This window comes from Protopterus annectens, chromosome 3.part1 (assembly GCF_019279795.1).
Source record: "Protopterus annectens isolate FY-2018-M chromosome 3.part1, PAN1.0, whole genome shotgun sequence".
Lineage (NCBI taxonomy): Eukaryota > Metazoa > Chordata > Ceratodontiformes > Protopteridae > Protopterus > Protopterus annectens.
Window position 1 is genome coordinate 520,174,034 of NC_056732.1, and position 22,389 is coordinate 520,196,422.

The window sequence follows — 22,389 nt, forward strand, 5'->3', positions numbered from 1 at the left end:
TCTATCCTCAACACTTATCTGGACATTCCCAAGTTCAAAATGTTGACGTTACAACAGCTTTTACCTCTGCTGGGCAAAGATCACTGGATGGTAACTTTAGATCTCAAGGAAGCTTACCTTCATGTGCCTATAAGACTAAGTTGCAGAAAGTATCTGCGTTTTCGAGCTGGAAATTCTCATTATCAGTTCTCTGCATTGCCCTTTGGCTTATCTACTGCCCAGAGTATTCACAAAGGTTCTGGCTCCAGTGATAGCTTACTTCAGGCTAAAAGGAATTCAAATCTATCCTTATTTGGACGACTGCCTGATTCTGGCTCAAGAAAAGGAAGACCTTCTACAGCATTTGGAATATGTCATAGCAGTGCTAAGATGCCTAGGGTATTCTGTGAACGAAATAAAGTCCAGTCTAGTACCCTCTCAAGACATGTGCTTTCTGGGTGTGAGACTGAATACAGCAGCCCAGATGGCCTTTTTAACCCCGGACAAACAAAAGAATCTTTCCAGTTACTTCCATCAATTATCTCTTCAGTCCGGGCTGACTGCAAGGACAGTCCTTCAAGCCTTAGGGTTCATGGCATCTTGTATTCTGGTGCTTCCCAATGCCAAACTGCATATGAGGAAGCTGCAATGGTATCTCAAAATGTATGGACACAGCACTGCCAGGATTTGGACACTGTCATTCAAATAATACCTTGCATTCAAAAGAATTTTGTGGTGGGCTCAGGAATGTCACCTAAACAAGGGACTCTCTGTGACCCGGCCAGAGGCGAGTCAGATTTTAACGACAGATGCCTCGGACATTGCTTGGGAGCTCATCTAAATGGAAAGTGGATACAAGACAAGTGGCCTGCCAGACTTCAGCATCTACATATCAACATGAAGGAGATGTTAGCAGTCCAGTTTGCATTAATGGCTTTCAAGGAGTTACTTCTTCCTGGGCAGGTGTTGATTCTAACAGACAACACAACTGTCATGTGGTACATCAACAAACAAGGGGAACACATTCTTATCCTCTATGCAGGCAAGCAATGATTTTATGGGAAACTGCGCTCAGCTTGCAACTAACTCTTCAGGCAAGGTTTCTGCCGGAGCACAGAACTCCTTAGCAGATGTGTTAAGCAGACAAATCATGGATCCTCACGAGTGGAAACTGGATCTTCATGTATTTCAGAAATTGACAGTGTCATGGGGAACTCCAGACATAGATCTGTTCGCTTCTCCACTAAACCACCAGCTGCCAAAGTTTTGCACAAAGGGGTTTCATCACACAGCTTGGAAAGTGGATGCTCTTTCTTTCAGTTGGACAAATCTTCATGTGTATGCCTTTCCACCTCTGCCTCTTCTTCCAAAGGTGCTCCTAAAGGTCAGACAAGACAAGCCAAGGATGATTTTAATAGCTCCAGATTGGCCTCGGCAACACTGGTACCCACTACTAAGGAGTCTGGTAAGGAAGCCTCCATGGCCTTTGCCTTTGATTCCACATCTGTTATCTCAGAAGGACGGTCACCTGCTCAATGTCAAGCTTCACTCTCTTCATCTAACAGCCTGGCATATTCTGTTCTGAAACACAGCAGGTCTCAACTTCCTCAACAAGTTTTAAATGTGATTATGGAAGCCAGAAGACCTAGTACAAGGAAAGTGTACGCAGAAAAATGGAAGAGATTTTTATTTTGGAGTGCAGCAAAGAATTTGGAGATTTCTGAGCCTAATTTGAGTGTGGCTCTTCAATATCTTACTGAGTTATTGGACAAAGGTTTGTCCTTCTCTTCCATTAAGATTCATGCTGCAGCAATTTCAGCTCACTATGATTGTGACCCACCATTGTTTTCGCATCCTTTGTTCAAGCAGTTTCTTAGAGGGGCAAAGAATATAAGACCCCCACGTAGAGCTCCTACTCCTGCTTGGGATCTCAATTTTGTGTTGGAAAAACTTACTCTACAACCTTTTGAGCCTGCGGCTACTGCTGAATTGAAATACTTGTCATGGAAGACTGTTTTTGTTGGGTATTACTTCTGCAAGAAGGGTTTCTGAGTGGGAGGCCCTTGTGGCAGTAGAGCCCGTTTTGATTTGGCATAAGGATAGGGTATCATTACGTACTAATCCTTCCTTTATGCCTAAGGTGGTTTCTAGTGTGGCTTTAAACCAAACTATTCATTTGCCTACTTTCTATGCAGATCCCCAAAATAAGCGGGAAAAGATTTTGCACACTTTAGATGTACATAGGCAGTTGCGTTATTATTTAAGCAGGACTAAGGATTTCAGGCAGTCTCAGCAGTTGTTTGTTTCTTTTGCTTTGAGTTCTCAGGGCAAGCCTGTGTCTAAGCAAACTATTTCTAAGTGGATTGGGTTTTGCATTTCATTTTGTTATTCCCATCATGGCAAGGAGATCCCAGCTGGGATTAGGCCTCATTCCACTAGGGCTACTGCCACTTCAACAGCATTTCTAAGGCGGGTGGCAACTAAGGATATTTTGGAGGCAGCTACTTGGAGTTCAGTGCATACTTTCTCTAAGCATTACCATCTTCCTCTCTACTCTAAATCTAGGGCTGGTTTTGCCACAGCTATTTTGCAAGGCATGTTGACAGCTCCTGCTTCCTTATGATTTGCCAGCCTCCCTTACCTCTGCTTTGGGATTCTACCCAATAGTTAGGACTGCAGCAATGTGGAATGAAGAACATAGTACAGTTTTGTACCTACCATAAATGTAGATGTTCGAGGATCCACATTGCTGCAGTCCAATTTACCCTCCCTCCTTCCCCTCTGTGTTTAGGGGTGGTGGTGTAGGTTAGGATATACTCTTGTACATTTGTATATATTGTATATATGTTTGGTGCAGGGTTTTTTGGTTTGGGCCTTGTCTTTTTAGGGTCTTCTGACATCTGGGGCAAGAAAAGACTGAGGATATGACGTCGGTCATGCGCATTAGTACCCTGACGTCCTGACATCAGTCTAATGCGCCTTGACCGACGTCAGCCATATACTTTGGTATTCGGGCCGACTGGACAGCGGACTACCCAATAGTTAGGACTGCAGCAATGTGGATCCTCGAACATCTACATTTATGGTAGGTACAAAACTGTACTTTCAATAACTTGCCTTCCAACGCTGTATAAACTATACACTGGAATTGATGCAGACAGTGTTTATACTGATTTAGTAGAAAACTCAATCATGGCAATAGAACAAAAGGGTAATAAAAGAAAGTCATACGGAACTAAGGATCATTTGTTAAATAAAGTCATAATGGAGAACTGCAAAAAGGGGAATAATCTAAGCATGGAATGGATTGACAAAAAAAAGCATTTGACAGTATCCCACATTCATGGATAAGAGTGTTTAAAAATGTACAAGATGCACCTTACACTGATCAATTACATTACAGAGACCATGAAACTGTGGCAGACCACTTTGCAATTAAGCCATAATAAAGGACAAATTATTATTCCAGGGATAAAAATTCAAAGGTGAGGGGAATATTCCAGGGTGACTCCCTGTCACCACTGCTATCTGTCTTGCCCTTAACCCATTAAGCTGTCTACTTCACAGATTAGGTCATGGCTATAATTTGGCTCCTAGAAAACAACAAAGTATAAAGACCTCTCATCTTCTTTTTGTGGATGATTTAAAACGATATAGTTCATCAGACGAGGAACTGAAAGCACAGCTGCAAGTGGTTAAAACTTTTTCAGATGATATAAGAATGTCGTTTGGTCTTGATAAATGTGCAAAAACAACCTTTAAAGCAGGAAAGCTGCAGCATCAAGAAAATATCAGCCTGGGACAGGAATGTGATATAAAAGAACTTGAGCAAGAAAGAGTGTATAAATATTTGGAAATTCATGATGGTAAAACATGAACAAATGTGATTAAAACTTAGTAAAGAATATTTTAGAAGGCTTAAATTAATGCTCAAAACAGCAATGACATCTAGGAATAAAGTCCAAGCTGTAAACCAATTTGCTCTTCCTGTCTTAATTTACAGCTTTGGGGTGATTTATTAGCCCCAAAACGTGTTGAACAGGTTAGACAGGAAAATAAGAAGGATGCTTCATGCTCACCAAATGATTGATTTATAAAAATCAGTGCATACCAAGATTATATATCCCATGTTGTGAAGGAGGTATGGGCCTCCTTAAAATTTATTACATGTATACATCTGTAATCATGGGATTGTACACACACCTGTTTATTTCACAAAACCCAAATGTAGTGAAAGTTCTTAAACATGAGGAGTAAAAGTCTAAGATGACTTCCCTGCTTAGTTTAGCAGAAGCATATTGGCATCAAGCGGGAATGTAAATCAAACCAGAAGTAGATAAAAATCAGGCAGCAACTAAATGTGCCAAAAAAACAAAAGGAAGAATATAAGGTGAAGGATCAGATGAGGAGGCAAGAAATGTGGAAAATGCATAAATATAGCTGCAAGTATAGGAAACTCTTGGAATAACTTTATATTGATCAGAATCGAATGCATGTTTTTTGCATTGCATGGATGTCCACAGTATGCTGAAAATGTATTTGAACCAAACACAAGCGTTTAGACATTAATAACTGTTGGTTTCTTACACTTCTCAAAGGAGTTGCCTTCCTGTGTCCAGGGTTACTGTATTGTGATGGTTATCAGAATACATAAAGTCATGCTACCTCAGCAAAGACAAAACCATACCCAAAATCCCCCACAGCACACTTCATCAGAGCCATGACAACCCCACAACATTTCTCTGCAATGCTTCAGGGAATAATTTTTGCACAGTGGTCACATGGAACAATTTTAGCAACTTTTCCAAACACTATAAATTAGACATTATTATCAAAGTAAGGTTATATCTTGGGGTTACCATTGCAAAGGGATGTTTTCATGACCAGGACCATCCAGGTGAGACATCTGGGGACCCTGTCCTACACATTAGCAAAACTAGCAGTTAGCACAGGGGATTAAGTCTCTAAGCTAACAAACTGTTTCCTGTCATCAAGGGTACATGGTTTGATTCCTTCCTTCTCCATTTGCCTACTGTGCAACTCTGAACAAATCACTTGACTTGAACATACTGTCTGGTTGCCTCCTGAAAAATGACACTTGTGGCCAGTGAGCTTATCCAGCTAGTAAATATATAAAACTAATTAAATAAAATGGAACACTTTTCAACAGATATGAAAGTTATTTACTGTAAGAAGTACATCCACCTTCAGTAATACTTGCTCCACCCAACCAACCCCCTTCCTGGGCCTGGAGCAAGCAGGTCAGCATATACCTGCTAGGCATATCATGCAGTTCTAATGGCTGTGACATAGAGTCTTGCATGTCACTAAAGATGGATGCAGTTCTTATAGATATATCCTAATGGTAAGTACATAACACTTTTTTTTTTTTTTTTTTTTTTTTTTTTTGTAGACTGTTAACTCTATCCAGGCAACTACCATGAACAGTGCAGTTAGTATCATGTGTGAGAAACTTTTTTTTACTGCTATTTCATAGCTGATTTTTCTTACTGATTGGTAGTCATTGTTTGCAAATTGTGGTAACTGTGGATGCCTTTCCAGGGCCGGTTACATCCCTGGAGAAGGTTACCAATAGATGTGCCTGTAAGGACAAATTTCACTGAAAGGCAGTCAACTTCAGTATTTGTTTTGGGTAGGAGAACTACCAGGTTTCTTGTTTTGAGCACCTGTCCTCTTTATAGGGCCAAGAATCTTGGCTTTCCTTTACCACACACAGTCACATGGTGTTGGTCCCTGTCACAGCAGGAGTGCCTTCTGTGAGTGGGATAAGACTAGAAAATAAGATGAAGTAAAACAGAAAATGTAGAAGTTAAAGAAGGTAATGCCAGCAGGGGAAGAATCACTGTGACCCTGCCAGTAGAAAAATGTATGAGTGTTCTAGCTCCAGTGAAGTACAGTGCTGTCTGTCTCTGGCCCTATTGCCTTCCTGTATGTTATCCACACCTGCTGAAGCCCCAACTGAGGGAAGCAGTGGGATGACACACACAAAGCACAGACAGACATAAGTGGTAATGACTGCGTCACAACTGGATGCCAGTCTCCAGGTATCCATAGGAGACATGAAGGCGATGTTGTATGCTAGAGAATATCTTCTTCTTTAAGCATTCCTACTTCATTCATCCAAGAACCAGAACCAACAGGGAAGGCAGTGATGGGTATACTGGGTTCATAAAAAAGAATTGGCAGCAAGACCCGCTGATCCTATACCTTCAGGGGAGATGCTAGTCTCAGGGATGCCTTGCCCACAGACACATGCCCCTGCCCCTTCCCTGGCTCTCTCTCACTACAAAAACAGTGGTTAACAGCTGTTGAGGAATAAGTTCCAGCTAAGCAGAGTACATACTCCACCTTTCCCTTTAGTTGAAACCCCCACTTTATACAGTGCTCATTCACGCAAAAGAAAGAGACTCCTCAGTTGATCAGGGATGCATGCTGTTTTGGACAGCTTTACCTTTCTGTAGGGAGTATTGATGAAGAGAAATATTTATTGTCTGACTGTCCTCTGGACAGCATCTTTTTTGGGAGAAGTCTCTGCTTAATGATGTAGTACTTAACTGGGGTGTTGTAGAATTACCAAAGGTGCACAGAGGATACCTAGAACTCCTGGGCATAGAGGAGTCAAAGGCTGCAGCATGACCTCCAGTTTTTCAAGCATTTGGCAACACATTTGAAAATGTTTTCACTGAGCCAAAATCCCAGCCTTCTGTGTGACCCGTGTGTGTGTGCGTGTACAGAGTTGGGTCCCAGGTGTGCCAATGTCTCAGAAGCCTCATAATTAAGTGGATTATTTCACCATTCATTCTAAAGAGGCAGTTCTAACAAAAGATTGTGCACATATTTCAAGAGTTTAAGAAGCCTAATGGCAGGAAGTCTTACCTGACTAAATAGAATAGGTTGTGTGTGTGGTGCTTGACTAAGCAGATGGAGCCAACACCTGCCACCCCCCCCCCCATTCCAAGATACTTAGAGTTGTTTGCCAGGGAGCTTGCATATACCCATTTCAAGGTCTACTTTTTAACCATGTGGACTTACTGCCTGTGAACTCCCTATCTTCTCCCCAGCAGCAGTCAAATTCTTCCTGAAAGGGTCCCACACTTTAGGTTTCCTGGAAATTCTAGTCGTCTCTCTTACCTGGGACTTTAACTTTATCATTGAAAAGCTTTCTCTCGCTCTTTCATTCTTTCTCTCTATTTCACCCATTTGAGCCAATAGCTCAACTGATTTTAATTTGCTTTCCTCAAAAACTCTTAATAATAGCTTTCCACTAGTAACTGCAAACTTGTTCAGTACCTACTTCATAGAAAGCATCACCTCCCTAACTAAAACTCTTCATCTACCTCCAGTGTTTCTTCTACCTCCTCAATAACACTTGAGCCTAGTAATTTAGCAAACAGGTTAGACCAAACCTATTACTCTCCATATAACATACACACTGCCACTTCCTTTACCCCCCCCCCCCCCCCAGCATCCCCATCTGAACTTGATTTACCCTTTGTATCCATGGCTAGCTTCCACTTAGGACCCATTCTCAACATCAGTGGTAAAAAATAAATAAATAAATAGAACTTGTACTATGCAAATCTTGCTCCACTGCAGCTGACAGCCTTCCACCTAAATAACTAAAGATAACTGCCAATGCCAAAGTGTACCCAGTTTCCATCCTTATCAATAGATCAGCATCTGAATCCTATGTTCCCTGACTTTGGAAACAATTCCTGTATTATCCCTCTTCATAGAGGTGGCATCTTGGCTGAAGTCTCTAACTTTTGTTCTGTTGCAATATTATAGCCTCTCACAAAAATTTATGAAAGGTATATTCATAAGCAACTCCTCCACTGTCTTCTACAAGACATCCACCAACATGTCTTCCTCAACACACAGTACAGCTACTGCCCTACTATCATTCACTGACATGATAAACAAATACAGGGACTCAGGCAAACTTGTTTCTTCCATATTCCTTGACCTGCCAAAAGCTTTTGATACAGTTTCTCACCCTTATGTCCTTTATTAACTTCATCAACTTGGACTATCCCCTTCTTTATTACTATTTTTTAGGGCTACTTAATTGACAGGCTCCAGTCTGTAAAATGGCAGAATACTCTTGTCTCCGTACCTGCAAGTTTCTAGTGGTATACTCAAAGGCTCTAGTCGTAGTCCCCTCCTCTTTAATACCTTTATCAATGATTTCTGTACCTCTGTAGATCTATACTCTTTTATACAATATGCTGATGATTCTAAACTTATATGTGCATCAAATAACTTACCTCAACTCCTCTACATCATACAAGAAGCTTTTTCCTCAGTTGAGAAATGGCTCCATAATTTCCAGCTTCTACTCAACACTAAAAAACAAAGTTACTGCTATTTTCCCCCAAATCAAACACATATGATAAAGAGAATTTTGAAATAATTTCACTAAACAAAACTGAAATTGAAGTAGTCTCCCATACAAAACTTCTTGGAGTGATTATAGATGATAAACATAAATCTGATCTGCATGTTCAAAATAACATAGAAAAGACTCGCCAAAAATTAGGAAACCAGCATAAAGACTTTGCTTCACCACCAAAACCACTCTTGCCATTGCCTGCCTTCTCCCATCCCTTTTATACAGTGTACCAATGCTAATCAATCTTCAGACTGCAGTTAAAAATAATCTGGAGGTATGCTGTAATAAAGCTGCAAAATTTGCCAGAAACAAACAATATTGCAGCCATCACTGTAATGCCCTTAACGCTTTGAATTGGCTTGAACCACCTTACCATTTCGGCTACATACAGCTTATCTCCCCAAACAACATTACGCACAAAGCTGATGACTGCCCTGCTTTACTCCTATTCTCCATTCCTGTCCCACTAATTGACTACTTTGATCTAATGACCAGCATCTTCTCAGCATATATATATAAACCCCACAAATTATCTGCCCGAAGTCCCTGCACATGCTCTGGAGCTAAAAGGTGGAATTCTAACTCTCTGTAAATTAGATCTACCTCCAAACTCTCCAGCTTAAAACTGCTACTAAAAGACTACCTAAATAAAATTTGGCTCTGCTCCTGCACTATTCCAGGATGAACAAGTCCTGCCCACCTTCCACCACTGGTAAACTTTGACTATGTTCAGAGAGAAGGAATCAGTGAAATATATTTCTTAGTCAAAAATCAAATATATATTTGTCTAGGCTATATTATCTAGTCATCTCTGTTCCAAGCAGTGTACTTAGTGTGTTTAATGTTATTTCTATGAACTGCACTTGTGAATACTTCATATGTCGACAATGTGCGTTTTCAACTTGTTATAGCCATCTAATATTTGCAGTATGTATGTTTAGGTTCACGTTGTATGAGCTGAAGCTGAACTTTTTACATAGTTAATATGTCATTCTTCTGTATTAGGCTTTGTGATAACTTAACTATAACATATCATGTCAGTGTAGAGCTTTTCTCCCCGGGCCTCAGATGAAAATGGGATATTATCCCATTCAGACTTTCCTGGTAAACAAATGTCAAAAAAACAACAAATAATAAGACTCTGTGGTCAACATTGTCTGTGTTAACCTTTTTGGGTATAGAATCTGCTACAGCCTTCCAAAAGCAATGAGTGGCCCATAGAACCATTACTTTCATACCCAGAATAACCTTGGAATTGGCCTTAAACCAATTCATATGTTTTATAGACAGATCCCTAGAATAATGTGGTAGAATTCTGCACATTACATATTTAGAAAACTTAAGATATTGCACAAATGGAACCAAATATTATATATAGACTAGCTTTCTCTCTCCTCTTTGCCAGGAAATAGATGACCCATACCCGGTCAAACTGTGATTGGCTAATTGTATCACCTTCTGCTGTGACCATCGTGGTAAAGTGCTCAATGGTCAATCAAAGTAACATTTCACTAGGCAGGTACTACTATTGCAGCCTTTTCTTTTTTAAAAATGTATTAATTAAGAGCATCTGTGAGGTTGCAGCTTGGACCACCATTCTCACTTCTACAGTTTAGAAGTAGGGCATATTTTGTCACTACAGATGTTCTTCATGTTTCACTGTTGCAGTCATCACACTTCTGTTATCTGCCTGCAGGTAGCCCTCAGTCATATACCAGATGCTGTCACCTCTTCCATGACGTCAGAGGTATAAAACATGCAGCTGACGCCATTACATCAGCTTTTCTTGCCGAGCGGAGCCCGAAGCAGAAGCAGTTAGCAAGTGCTGGTCGGCCGCTACCTGAAATTTTCGTTGTTAGAGTTTCAGACCTGAAGTCTTCTAAAGCTAAGTACCCCATTGAGGATCCTTTTTTCTTGCTCTAACTGATGTCAGAAAAGGTTAATAATTGTCTTGCCTGTGAAAAGCAAATACTTCAGAAATTTTCATTCTTACTGCGTCACCTGTTCGGGCCCAGACCACAACGTTCCTCGCTGTCAGTTTTATGCCCTGTTCAATGCCCGAACTATTAGCTGTCGGGCTGTCTTTGTCGCTAAATTCTTTCATTCTTATTCTCCGTATTCTGAAATGGTTTTGATAAGCCATCCGACTACCGACCTTCAGAAAAAACATAAGAATAAATACAGAGACAGACCGCATAGGTCCAAAACTGCTGACAATGCTTCCGTTAAGCTAGTCGCCAGTCCGCTGGTACTCGGTGAGGTGCTTTTGCAGCCCCTGATACCCACTTCTACAGATTTGCAGGCCTCTACTGAGACCCATTCTTAGTCCAGTATACCGTGAGATACTTCTTCGACTATGGAACCTGCAGATATCTCTACCTTGGATGGGTCTGGAGCCGCTGTGCAGGCACTGGCTTCTGAGGGTGTATTCAGACCTTCCGATGATCGTATTAAAGTGACTACTTCATTTCTGAATAAAACTACTGAATTTCTCAGGCCCAGAATTCACACTACGCCTAGGAAACCGACGACCAAAGTGCATTCTCAAGCTCCCAAGCCACAGAAACAAATGCTTAAAATGGCTGAAGACCTTATTACTTTAATTAGGGGAAGCCAGCCTTCCCCTTCTAAAAGACAAATAAGTGATTTTCCTTTTCATTCTACAGATCATGAGTCCAATGACTCTGACCCCTCAGATTACCAGGACATACCCTTATCTACCTATGAGGATTCAGATGCAGAGGATTACATTCCCTCTGCCCCCCCCCCCAGAGGACTTTTCTTTCGGTGAAACCCTGCATACCCTCAGAGAGCATTTCCACTGGGAGGGCCAGGACTACCCACAGTTCAAAAAGAGACTCGGAGAATTTTTAAACTTGCCTCAGCACAGGCCTCTAGCTATCCCCCCCCCTGTTCTGGAAATTGTAGATGATGTTTTCATGGAATCCAGTCTTACCCCTGATACTTTGCCACCAGCTCCTAGAAAGCCTGACCGGTACTACAGAGTACCTGACTCTCACAAATTTCTATTTAAAAATCCCACTGCGGATCCAGAGGGCATTTCCCAGGGACCTAAAGGTATTAAGGCTACTGCAGCCAAAAACCCTTCCCCTTCGGACAGGGATTCCTGGGCTTTAGACAGATGGAGGAAGAAGGTATATACCTCTGCAACTCTTGCCATTAGGGCTTTAAATTGCCACTTTCACATGTTGAAGTACCAGCAGCATATTATGGAATTAATTAAACAAAAAATTATGTTGATTTTTGATTGTGCAGAACATAAAGATTTGCAAGAGTTCATGCATTCTGCAAACCAAGTTGGAAAACATACTTTGCAGTGTGGTTTTGATGCCTTAGAAGCATCTTGCAGGGCTGCTGTCACTGGGTCTGTTCTTAGAAGGCATGCTTGGCTGAAGGAACAAATCTTGCCAGACCATGTCAAAGCAAAATTACTAGATGCTCCATTAAACCAAGAACGTTTGTTTGGCACTAAAGCAGAAGACGTTCTTAAAAAGATGGAGGAAAAAGCTAAATCTATGCAAACTGTTGAAGATTTCTTACAGGTACAGCCACCTAGATTCGGTAGGCATTGGCCTTCAAAAAACTGGTCCTTTCCAGTCCCTCCCACACCTACTCAGTCCAAACACAGGGGCAGCAGACCACCAAGACTACAGTCTCAGGGTATGCAAAGATCTAAACAATGGAGTGCTCCCACCTCAAAAACGGGGAGTGGTAAGCCACCCTGTTATGGAAAAAGTTCACAATGACTTGTCCTTCTTCCTTCCCAGTCATGTCCAAGTACTTGCATCCTAGTACATTACCCAGGACAGATGGGTCTTAAACATTGTATCCCAGGGATACAGATTCTACTTCCACTCACTGGCAACCACAAGTGGATTGCCAGACATCCCCCCAAACCAGTGGGCAGAGGCCCAAAAGCAAGTACTTTCCCTTCTCAGTATAAGGGCTATTCATTCTGTTCCAGCAGAGCAAAGAGGACAGGGTTTCTACTCCAGACTGTTTCTGGTGCCCAGAAAAGAAAACTCTTAGCACCCTATCCTGGATCCATCAGTTCTCAACACCTTCCTGGTGGTACCAAAATTCAAAATGCTTACACTCCAACAGCTGCTTCCTGTGCTAGCCAAAGACTCCTGGCTGGTCACCCTAGACTTAAAGGAAGCTTATCTGCACATCCCCATAAGGGAATCTTGCAGGAAATGTCTACGTTTCGGGCAGGCTCTATGCACTATCAGTTCTCTGCACTTCACTTTGGCTTATCTACTGCACCCAGGGGATTCACAAAATGCCTGGCTACAGCCATTGCATACTGCAGGCAGAGAAAAATTCAAATTTACCCATACTTGGACGATTGCCTGATTCAGGCAGTCAGTCAGGAATTGCTACTTCAGCACCTGACATTTGTAAAGAGACTCCTAACTTTTCTGGGGTATACCATCAACAAAAAGAAATCACATCTGGTACCCAGACAAAAAAATTGTATTCCTGGGAGCAAGCTTGAACACAACTTCCCAGATGGCATTCCTCACTCCAGAAAAACAGGTTTATTTGACAAACTACTTCAGACTACCGGCCACCTAAACCTAGCTATCTGCAAGAAAAATACTGCAAGCCCTAGGGTTCATGGCCTCATGCATTCTTCTAATTCCATATGCAAGACTGCATATGAGGAAACTTCAGTGGTACTTAAAGTCTCTGGTGTCAACATTCTTAGGACCTGGAAACAGTGATTCCTATCATTCCTTGCCTAAGGACAAAGTTAATTTGGTGGGCAGAGGCCTGCTACCACAACGAGGGACTCCCTTTCACTCAACCCACTGCCGCCCAAACCCTGACAACAGACTCATCAGACTATGCATGGGGGGCTCACATGGCAGGCAAATGCATTCAAGGCAAATGGAGCCCAAGACAAATGCACCTGCAAATCAGTAAAAAATAAATGTTAGCTGTACAGAATGCACTGACAGCCTTCAAATACCTTATCCTTCCAGGACAACTCTTGATACAGACAGACAACACCACAGTTATGTGGTACATAAACAAGCAGGGGGGAACTCATTCCTACCCACTCTGCAGGTTAGCCATGGCTCTGTGGAACACAGCCTTGAGCAATTAAGTGCACCTGCAAGCTCAATTCCTGCCAGGCAAACAAAATTCACTGGCAGACGACTTAAGCAGAAATCTAATGGACCCACACGAGTGAAAACTGGAACCCAACTCATTCAGGCTTCTAATCCACAGGTGGGAGATACCAGAGGTGGACCTCTTTGCTTCCCCCCAGAACAATCAATTGAGCAAATTTTGCACCAGAACTCCCCACAGCCAAGCATGGAAAGTGGATGCCCTATCCTTTACATGGGAAAAATCTCTCAATCTATGCCTTTCCCCCTCTGCCCCTCCTCTCGAAAGTACTACTCAAGATCAAACAGGACAGGCCAAGGACAATCCTCATTGCACCAGACTGGCCACACCAGCACTGCTACCCACTTTTATGCAGTCTGACAGCAGTGCCACCTTGGCACCTGAATCAGACCCCTTCCCTGCTGTCCCAGCAGGAGGGCCAGATTTTGCACCGTCAGCTGCAAACCCTGAACTAGCAGCCAGGCTCATTCCATGAATACATCACTAGCAACCCTCAGCAAACAGGTGCTGGATGTCATCCTTGAGGCCAGGAGGCCTAGTACTAGGAAATCCTATTCAGAAAAGTGGAAAAGATACTGTTCTTGGAGCCAGTCTCAGGGAAAGGACACAACCGTGCCCACCTTACTTCAAATCCTAGGTTATCTAGCAGAACTGCTCCACAAAGGCCTATCCTTCTCTTCTATTAAGATTTATGCTTCTGCCATTTACAATACAGAGCCACCCCTCCCCTTCTCACCCTCTGGTCAAACAGTTCCTGAGAGGAGCTAACAATCTAAGACCACCAAGGAGAGCTGCCACTCCAGCCAGGGACCTTAACTTTGTAGTAGAGAAGCTCACCCCTCCGCCTTGAGCCTGCTGCTACAGCAGAGTTAAAATTCCTCTCTTGGAAAACGACCTTACTTCTAACCATCACTTCAGCAAGAAGAGTGTCTGAGTTGCAGTCCCTTATGGCTGTGGAACCCTTCATTATCCTCCATGTGGACAGAGTTTCCCTCAGGAGTAACACATAATTTATGCCCCAAGGTGGTATCCATTGTGGCTTTAAACCAATCCATCCATTTACCAACCTTTTTCCCTAATCCTCAGAATAAAGGGGAGAGGATCCTGCACTCCTTGGACATGCACAGGCAGCTTAGGTTCTACATTGGCAGGACTAAACCTTTCAGAAAATCTGACCAGCTGCTAGTCAGTTTTGCTACAGGGGCAGAGGGCAAGGCCATTTCAAAGCAAATCATCTTCAAATAGATAGCACACTGCATCCATTTCTACTACAAACACCATGGAAAACCTATCCCACAGGGAATCAGAACCCATTCCACTAGGGTTACCTCAACCTATACAACATTTCTCAAGGGAGTCCCTACCAGGGACATCTTGGAAGCTGCAATCTGAAGTTCTGTACACACCTTCACCAAGCATTACCACTTGCCTATCTTTTCTAAATCCAGAGCTGGATTTGCTACAGCAGTCTTGCAAGGCCTGCTAGCCAGCCCTAATACTTCTTGACTGCCTCCACCCTTCCTCAGCTTTGGGAATCAACCCAAGTGTGGTGACTGCAACAGTGAAACACGAAGAACATAGTACAGTTGTGTACACTTACCTTAAATGTAGATGTTTGAGTGTATTCACTGTTGCAGTCCTGGTTACCCTCCCTCCAACCCCCTGACTTTTCTATACTTTCTACCTATCCTTTTTTTTGGCCATATCTTATGGCAATGGTATTTACTTTTTATTGGAGGTGTTCCACACCATGTAATTGCTTCCTATTTTGGGGGCTTCTGACATCTGGGGCAAGATAAACTGATGTAATGGTGTCGACGGCATGTTTTATACTCCTGATAACCTGACGTCATGGAAGAGGCGATAGCATCAGATGCAGAAATCCAAAGACTCTGGTATTCTGGCTGACTGAGGACTTCCCTGCAGGCAGATAACCCAAGTGTGATGACTGCAACAGTGAATGCACTCCTACATCTACATTTATGTTAAGTGTACACAACTGTACTTTCTCCAGAGAATGCAGTAACCACACCCCAAGTCTGTGGTAGACTTTTCCTAAGTAGAGTACTGTTTTGGTATCTTCCCATGTATAGCAACTTATACTACAGCAGTGATCCTTATGATGAACATAGAGTTTTGTAAGATACTCCTTATAAGAGTAGATGTTTAATGAGGGACCACCTCTCACTTTTTATTCTTCTGGTTATTTCTGGATTTCTTCCTCCTCCTTTGGAGACTGTTTAGAAATTTCTCTAGCTGGGCAGGGATTGGCTACCTGCCCGGAAGAGTGGTTTTCTTTGTCCTAGGTCTCCCTAGATAACTTGGAAGGGGTGGTACTGCCAACATAATTTTCGTTAAACCTTACATTAGTGCATCTTTGATATCTTTCCTGGCACACTAGAGTACAGATATTGAGCTCTTTTCATCAAGAGCAGAAAATGAAGCAGGCTGCTTCCTTCTTTGCAGCCAAATGTTATGAGTAGCATGCTTGATATAGGGAGGAGAACATCTCAACTGTGGGAGCCTCTAGCATTTCTAGAAATCAGTCAAAAAGCACAGGTGCTTGCTGTAGCTAATTGCTTTGTCTACAGATTATACTGCAGCATTGATTATCTTGGAATATCTGTGGTTTTGGTGCAAATCTCACACAGCACCTCACACAGTTGTACTTCATAAATATAGCATCACTGTTGGAATGTTATCAGTTCTAATAATGCATTAATACTATGATTTAATCAGTAAGTGGTAATAATGCAACATACTGTGGTTGTAATAGCACCACTCAGAAATTCGGTAATAATTTCATCTCAGATGTTGTGCAGCAGTCTTGCTGGGACCATTACCTTGATCATGTAACAGATAGGGTCAGTCACTTTCATCCAGAATGCCTTAATACCCTCTCATTCTAGCCACTTTATTGACTATGTACACCTCAGATGTCTGACTGCAGTCAAGAGGGCCAGCCTTAGGTGAAGTGGAGCTCAAGACAAAAGACTTCTTGGGCATTATGTTGCACACTGGCCTCCTTGCACCCTAATGCCCCTCCCATCCTGACCCTAACCATCCAAATAGATTACTTTTTTTCTTATATTGTCATACTTTCCCTTCCTACTTGGCTTCCATTATTTTAACACACCCTAACTTGCCAATACAGCATTGTCATGCATGTGGAATAACTAACTGCATCAAGACGTTTTTGGGGAGCCTAAGTTGTAAGGTTCTAAATGCTTTGATGTACATCTTAGATAATTTTTCCAACCTTTTGATCCAATGGTGAGCTGAACAGAAATCAGAATTGAAGAAAGAAATTCAGTCACATTTTCTCAAGAAAAACACAAACTGTGTCCAGAGCTTAACATTTGGATGTGACAAAGTGGCATTTCCCAATGAAATGAGACTACAGCTGCTTGCAAGGATATATAAAAACCTTTCTGGGAATAATGCCTGCCTCTGTACTCCTCAAAGAAAGAGGGAGCTAACCTTTGTGTAACATTCTGGTGTTAGACTGGGATGAAAGTAAAAAGAAAATGGCCACATATTTATCTTGTATAGCTGAGGGTCTGGGAAGGAAAGCAGGGCACTTGAATAAACACATATAGAGGCAAGGAGTACAAGCAGACTCCACACAGAAGGAATCTCATCCAAAAGTTTGACCAGAGAATCAAATATTGACAGATTGCAGTTCTGCTTGCTGCAATACATTAGCAGAGATCAGTTGCTACCAAACACATCCTGCCCAGGCTGTGACAGACCTTATTCTGTACAATACTGATGCCTGACTGTGATAGAAAATGAAGGAAATTATGGCCAGCTTGCTACTTTTAGGTACACTGCTACATCATTTCCACCCCAAAACTTATTTTCATTCTCAGACAGCACCCATGTCCATCAGTTACAGCACATATGTTGTTTGTGCACACTTCCGATATCTGGTTGTGTTAAAAATAGCAACAGTGAAGTATTCCATTCGACTTTATAAAAATACAAAGCTAGAATAACAACGGTTTAACTTGATAATGTATAGCACCATTGGTCACTTTCATCTACAGAAATCCCCTGTACCCAGTATTTAGACACATTTGTTGACTGTGTACTCAGATATCTGATTGTAATAAAATAAAAATAATTGGCTACAGTATTGTATTTTAACCCCCATTCTCACACACACCTGCACACTAGTTGTTTATACCTCAGATATCTGAGTGGGATGAATTGAATGAATTATTACATAAATAATGACTATATGTATTTAGCTTGCTGCTTTCAAAACCATACAGTGCAAAGTGTTGCAACACTCCCTTAAATACACACACACACACACACACACACACACACACACACACACACACACACACACACACACACACACACACACTTGCATGTGTGTTTTGTAGTGTGTGTGTTTCTGATTTAGGGTTAGAGTTAAGTTGCACTTACAAACTTCCACACATTTAAGAAACAAATACTTTCCGTCATCCATGCTGTCTGTCAAAAATAAATAAATACATACTATAGAGAAAAAACTGGTGCCCCTGCAACCACCCTCACCTGATTCAGTGAAAGGCAGCAAGTGATATTCTTGGAATCACATGTATGTAGGACATTCTATTTTGTGGAAGAAGTAATGATATAACTAGAGTAAAAAATAGAAACTTTGGACTGAATTGCTGTAAATATGAAATTCCATGCCAAAATTTCAAAAGGGATAACTTCTAAACACACTATTTGGAAAATAAAGCACGTAATTGACTGTTCAAGCAATATGCATGAAAACCTGAAAAGTCTTGATCACAGACCACTGCCATAATGGACCTAAGGGGCAATGACAATAGTGTTATTTATGTTCCGGCCACTGGGGATAGTGACCCTTGTTGCCATCCCTACCCCATTTTGCTTTGTTTCTCACTCATAGGCTACACTGATTTCAGAGTGAGAGTACTAATGTTGCAGTGGGAGGGACACAGACTTTGACACATGTCTAGAGCTTGGGTAACATTACTTCCTTTGTCCAAAAGACTAAGAACTTGTGTCCACTTTAATGGCTGTAGCAGTACTGGATGTGAAGCGTATGCATGAGTAATAGATAGCTAGACTGCGAGAAAACTAAGAAGGCCTGCAGTGAAAGCAGATGGATAGAAAATTGGCAGAGGGTAAAAGAAATGGAAAATACATACAGTAAACTCTGTTAACTGGCACCCATGGGGATTGGTAGATGCCAGATAACTGTAGTTTCTGGTTGCTTGAGAGTTCCTATTAAAAATAGGCCTGACTAATACTGTACCCTGTACTATTTCTTTGGTTTGACTTGTTCTCAGGTTGGGGTGAGAGGGAATTTATTCCAGTCGTCCTTCTTAAAACCCTAAAAACATAAGGTATGTTTCGGGGGGGGGGGGGGGGGGGAGAAAATGCAACACATGAAAATTGTAATGTATTCCTTCGATTTTTTTTTTTTTTTTTTTTGCCAGTTGCTTGAGTTCTGGTTAACTGGGAGTTTACTGTACGGGTAGAAAACTTGCTGAAAAAGAGAACATTGTTGGGTAGAAAACTGACAGAGAAATACAGTAAGTAAAGTTGACAATGGAGTCAAACTACAACCATCAGGTAGATACTAAGGGGTGTTTTGAAGAGGGTTTAGATTTGTAAATGATGAAGGATGCTTTAGAGAGGGGATTACATCAGCCGATGATGAAAGGTCTTTTGGATAGGGGTTTTAGAAGCCCCTCTCTTCAGTGCTGCTATAACAAAAAAAAAATGAAGAGGTTAGTGTAAATGAACACACAAGTTAAAGGAAATGCTTCTTGGTATTGTTAGTTGAAAGCAAAGACCAGATGGTACAATGTGAGTGTTTAAGCATATGCTACACTTAAAATAGAGTAAACTAAGCAGGAAAAGCAACAATCAAATAATTTTATCCAAAAAAGTAATGGGATAAGCATTTTGTGTGGAATGTTAAGGAGGGTAGTGGGATGTACTGGAAGTGAAGCTGATAATCAGGAAACAGGGAATATTTATTTGACTCCGATGGCGTCTTTATTTAAAATCCTGTGTATATGTTCAAAATTGTCATATACAAAGCAGCACTTAATAGTTGGAGAGGGGTCATTCATAGGGAAGCAAGTGAGTAGTCCAGAAAAGCAGATACTGTAAAGTCTACCTGAATTTACTTAAATGACACTCAGAAGACAAATAATTAAGTGCTATTTAAGTCATTGAAGGGAACAGACATGGCACACTGCTGTAAACTAGTTGGCATGAGAAAGACATTTTCAAAATACCAAGGTCAAGGGTGGAATTGGGAGTGGAAAGATTTAAGAGATGTAAATGTTATAGAAGGAGTGGAAATAATAGATATTTTAAGAACAGGTAGATGTTGTGGAAACAACAGAACTTTGTGCAAAAAGAGTTCAGGTAATTAAGTCGTTTAACAGTTTCAAACAGCAGACTGGTAGATTAAGTGGACCACATGATTTGTTGTACTATAGTTTTTTATATTTTTGTGATAATAAATAGGTAAACAAGTAAATATGTGTAAAAATATTATTTAATGTTTTCATTCTTCCTTATTTTTCCAGCTCTGAGTTTGAATTCTAAGTTATCTGAGGATTTAGGCAATGCATGGAAGCAACTTGAAGCCCTGCATGAACGTCTTTGTCAAGCTGAGGTAATTACAATTAATAACATAAATTTAGGCTGCATGGCTGTCAGAAAGTTGGTTATTAAATTGTAATATTTATGCTAAGGAGTATCTTTAACATGCTGTGATACCCCTGCACTGGCCAAGTAATCAAGGAGCCTCAATCCTCACCACTACACAGTAAAGTACAGTTTCCCTTAAGAGCACACAGAGCTCACAGTCGGTCTGGGGCTGGTTTCTCCCTCTCTCTCCAGATCCCCAGTAAGACTCCCTACTGGCACAGCTGTATGTTAAGATCTCAGCCAAGTGATCAAGCCAAAACCTCCAGCACCCTCTCTGTCCAACCAGTGTTTTGTGTCCCTGCCCAAGTAGCTGACACATACACACTTTGAGATTTGATTTATATACAAACACACACTCCTGGGGAAGGCTGGCACAGGTTCTCTAGCTATGCTCCCTTCTGCCCAGACTGTGGGTACCACCTGCCACCAACTATCCTTATCAGCTACTATAAATGCCCTTACCAAAGGGTGTCCAATTCTACTGTGTAATGTTACTGTTATCCAAATAGTAAGTGTGACCAGAACTTTTAAGGCTATTTAGGAGTGGCCTATACGGTATCACCAAATACATAGGCAAGTACTCTCAGAGCTTAAATATCACTAAACAAAACCAGCCACAATTAAAAGGTTTAAATATATTTAATAATAAATAATAAAAGCACAAGCCAGTACTCATTAACTCAACACAGTGACAATAGGGTTCAGAATCACAAGAAATACTTTAAAAGAACATTGCAGGACAGTCTCATATAAATACAGAAAATATGTACACTAATCTTGCTATTTTCATATCTAGCTCTAGCAGAGATACTGATATCTAAGTCTTACTTACAGAGCCAGGCAAATATAGATGAGAAGTGCTGAAGAGATGTTTACAGGTCCAGAACAAAATACAAAATGCCCATACTTTCTCTCTGAGATAGTTCTTAAATTACTAACAAACATTTCTGCTGAATCATCTCAGATTACATAATTCTCGTCACCTCTGCTTTAGTTCCCAGGCTAGCAGGAACTTAAAATTTAACATGTCTGTGTTAAAAATACTTATCTCTCAGAAGCTGACACTTATCTCTTAGAAGCTTGCCTGAGACTGGAAGTCGTAAAATAATTACCTTGGAAACCTGTTATTACCTCTGTTTCCAGACAATAGGAAAGCCTACAATGCTAGACATACCCTGGGATTCAGCAAGCTCTGCACGGCATGCAGGAATAGTGCAAGAGCTGCTGCACACAATATGGCCAACGAGCAACCCAGGAACGAGCTCCCAGGATGTGCACGAGCGCTCCTACACTATTTCTGCACAGGCACAGCTCCTGTATGCTAATTACCCCATTTGCAGGTGAAAACCAGCAAATGAGATGAATTAGTGATCCAGGAAGCAGGTAGTCATCTGTGCAGGAATAGTGTAACCTGCAGAAATGTAGTCTGCTACTAACCGAATACATTTCTGCAAATTACAAAATGGAGGCATGACAGCTCCAAAAAAGCATGTATTCAATGTAGTAGGGATGCCAGTGGCCTAATGTATGGCCATTGGCATGGGAAATAGTTGCAAAAGTATAAAAAAATACTTTTTTTTTTTTTGGCCAGTTTCGGCCGTTTAAGCATAGGGCAGTGGTGCGCAAACAGGATCAGCCCAAAAATAATGAAACAAGTTGGAAATAAGCTTTTAAACCAAAATCAGCATTCTGCCATAATACTCAATGGCATGCATAAGACAACAGTACCATGGAACAGTGGTTGCTAAGGGGGAAGGCTGAGTGTCTCTAACCATGGATTAGCCATCAGTTTTATGCAAATGAGGGGATTGATACTGAATCACAGATTTCCCCTCAGTGTTAACTTGCACCCAACCGTGTAGGTGCAGCAACACCATGGTATAAGCATAAGAGGTAGATGACCTCATAAGGGGGATTGTCATGCATGCGGTAAGCTTATTGGAGCTCTGTGGCCCGTGTGTGCCCTTAGCTAAGCACAGCTAAGAAAGGGTGTGTGTCTGAGGTTGCCTATCAGTGTTTACATTACCTAAACAGGTGTGCGCGCCACGTACCGGGTTTTAAAAAATAAAAAAAGGAAATGGCAGCTGTGTTCACATCTGAGCACTGGGTATGCGTGGCACGCCTCTGGGCTTAAATGGGAA

The 22,389-nt window shown here is 41.5% G+C and overlaps 1 protein-coding gene across 2 annotated transcripts in view; it reads left to right on the plus strand.

Annotated features, from left to right (window-relative positions):
* Nucleotides 1–22,389, plus strand: part of LOC122798199 — a 648,727-nt gene that overhangs the window by 215,107 nt on the left and 411,231 nt on the right. For both annotated transcript variants that reach the window (XM_044066950.1, XM_044066949.1), the window contains exon 5: nucleotides 20,125–20,213. In XM_044066950.1, coding sequence (XP_043922885.1) covers nucleotides 20,125–20,213 — 89 coding nt within the window. The remainder of the gene's footprint in view (nucleotides 1–20,124; nucleotides 20,214–22,389) is intronic.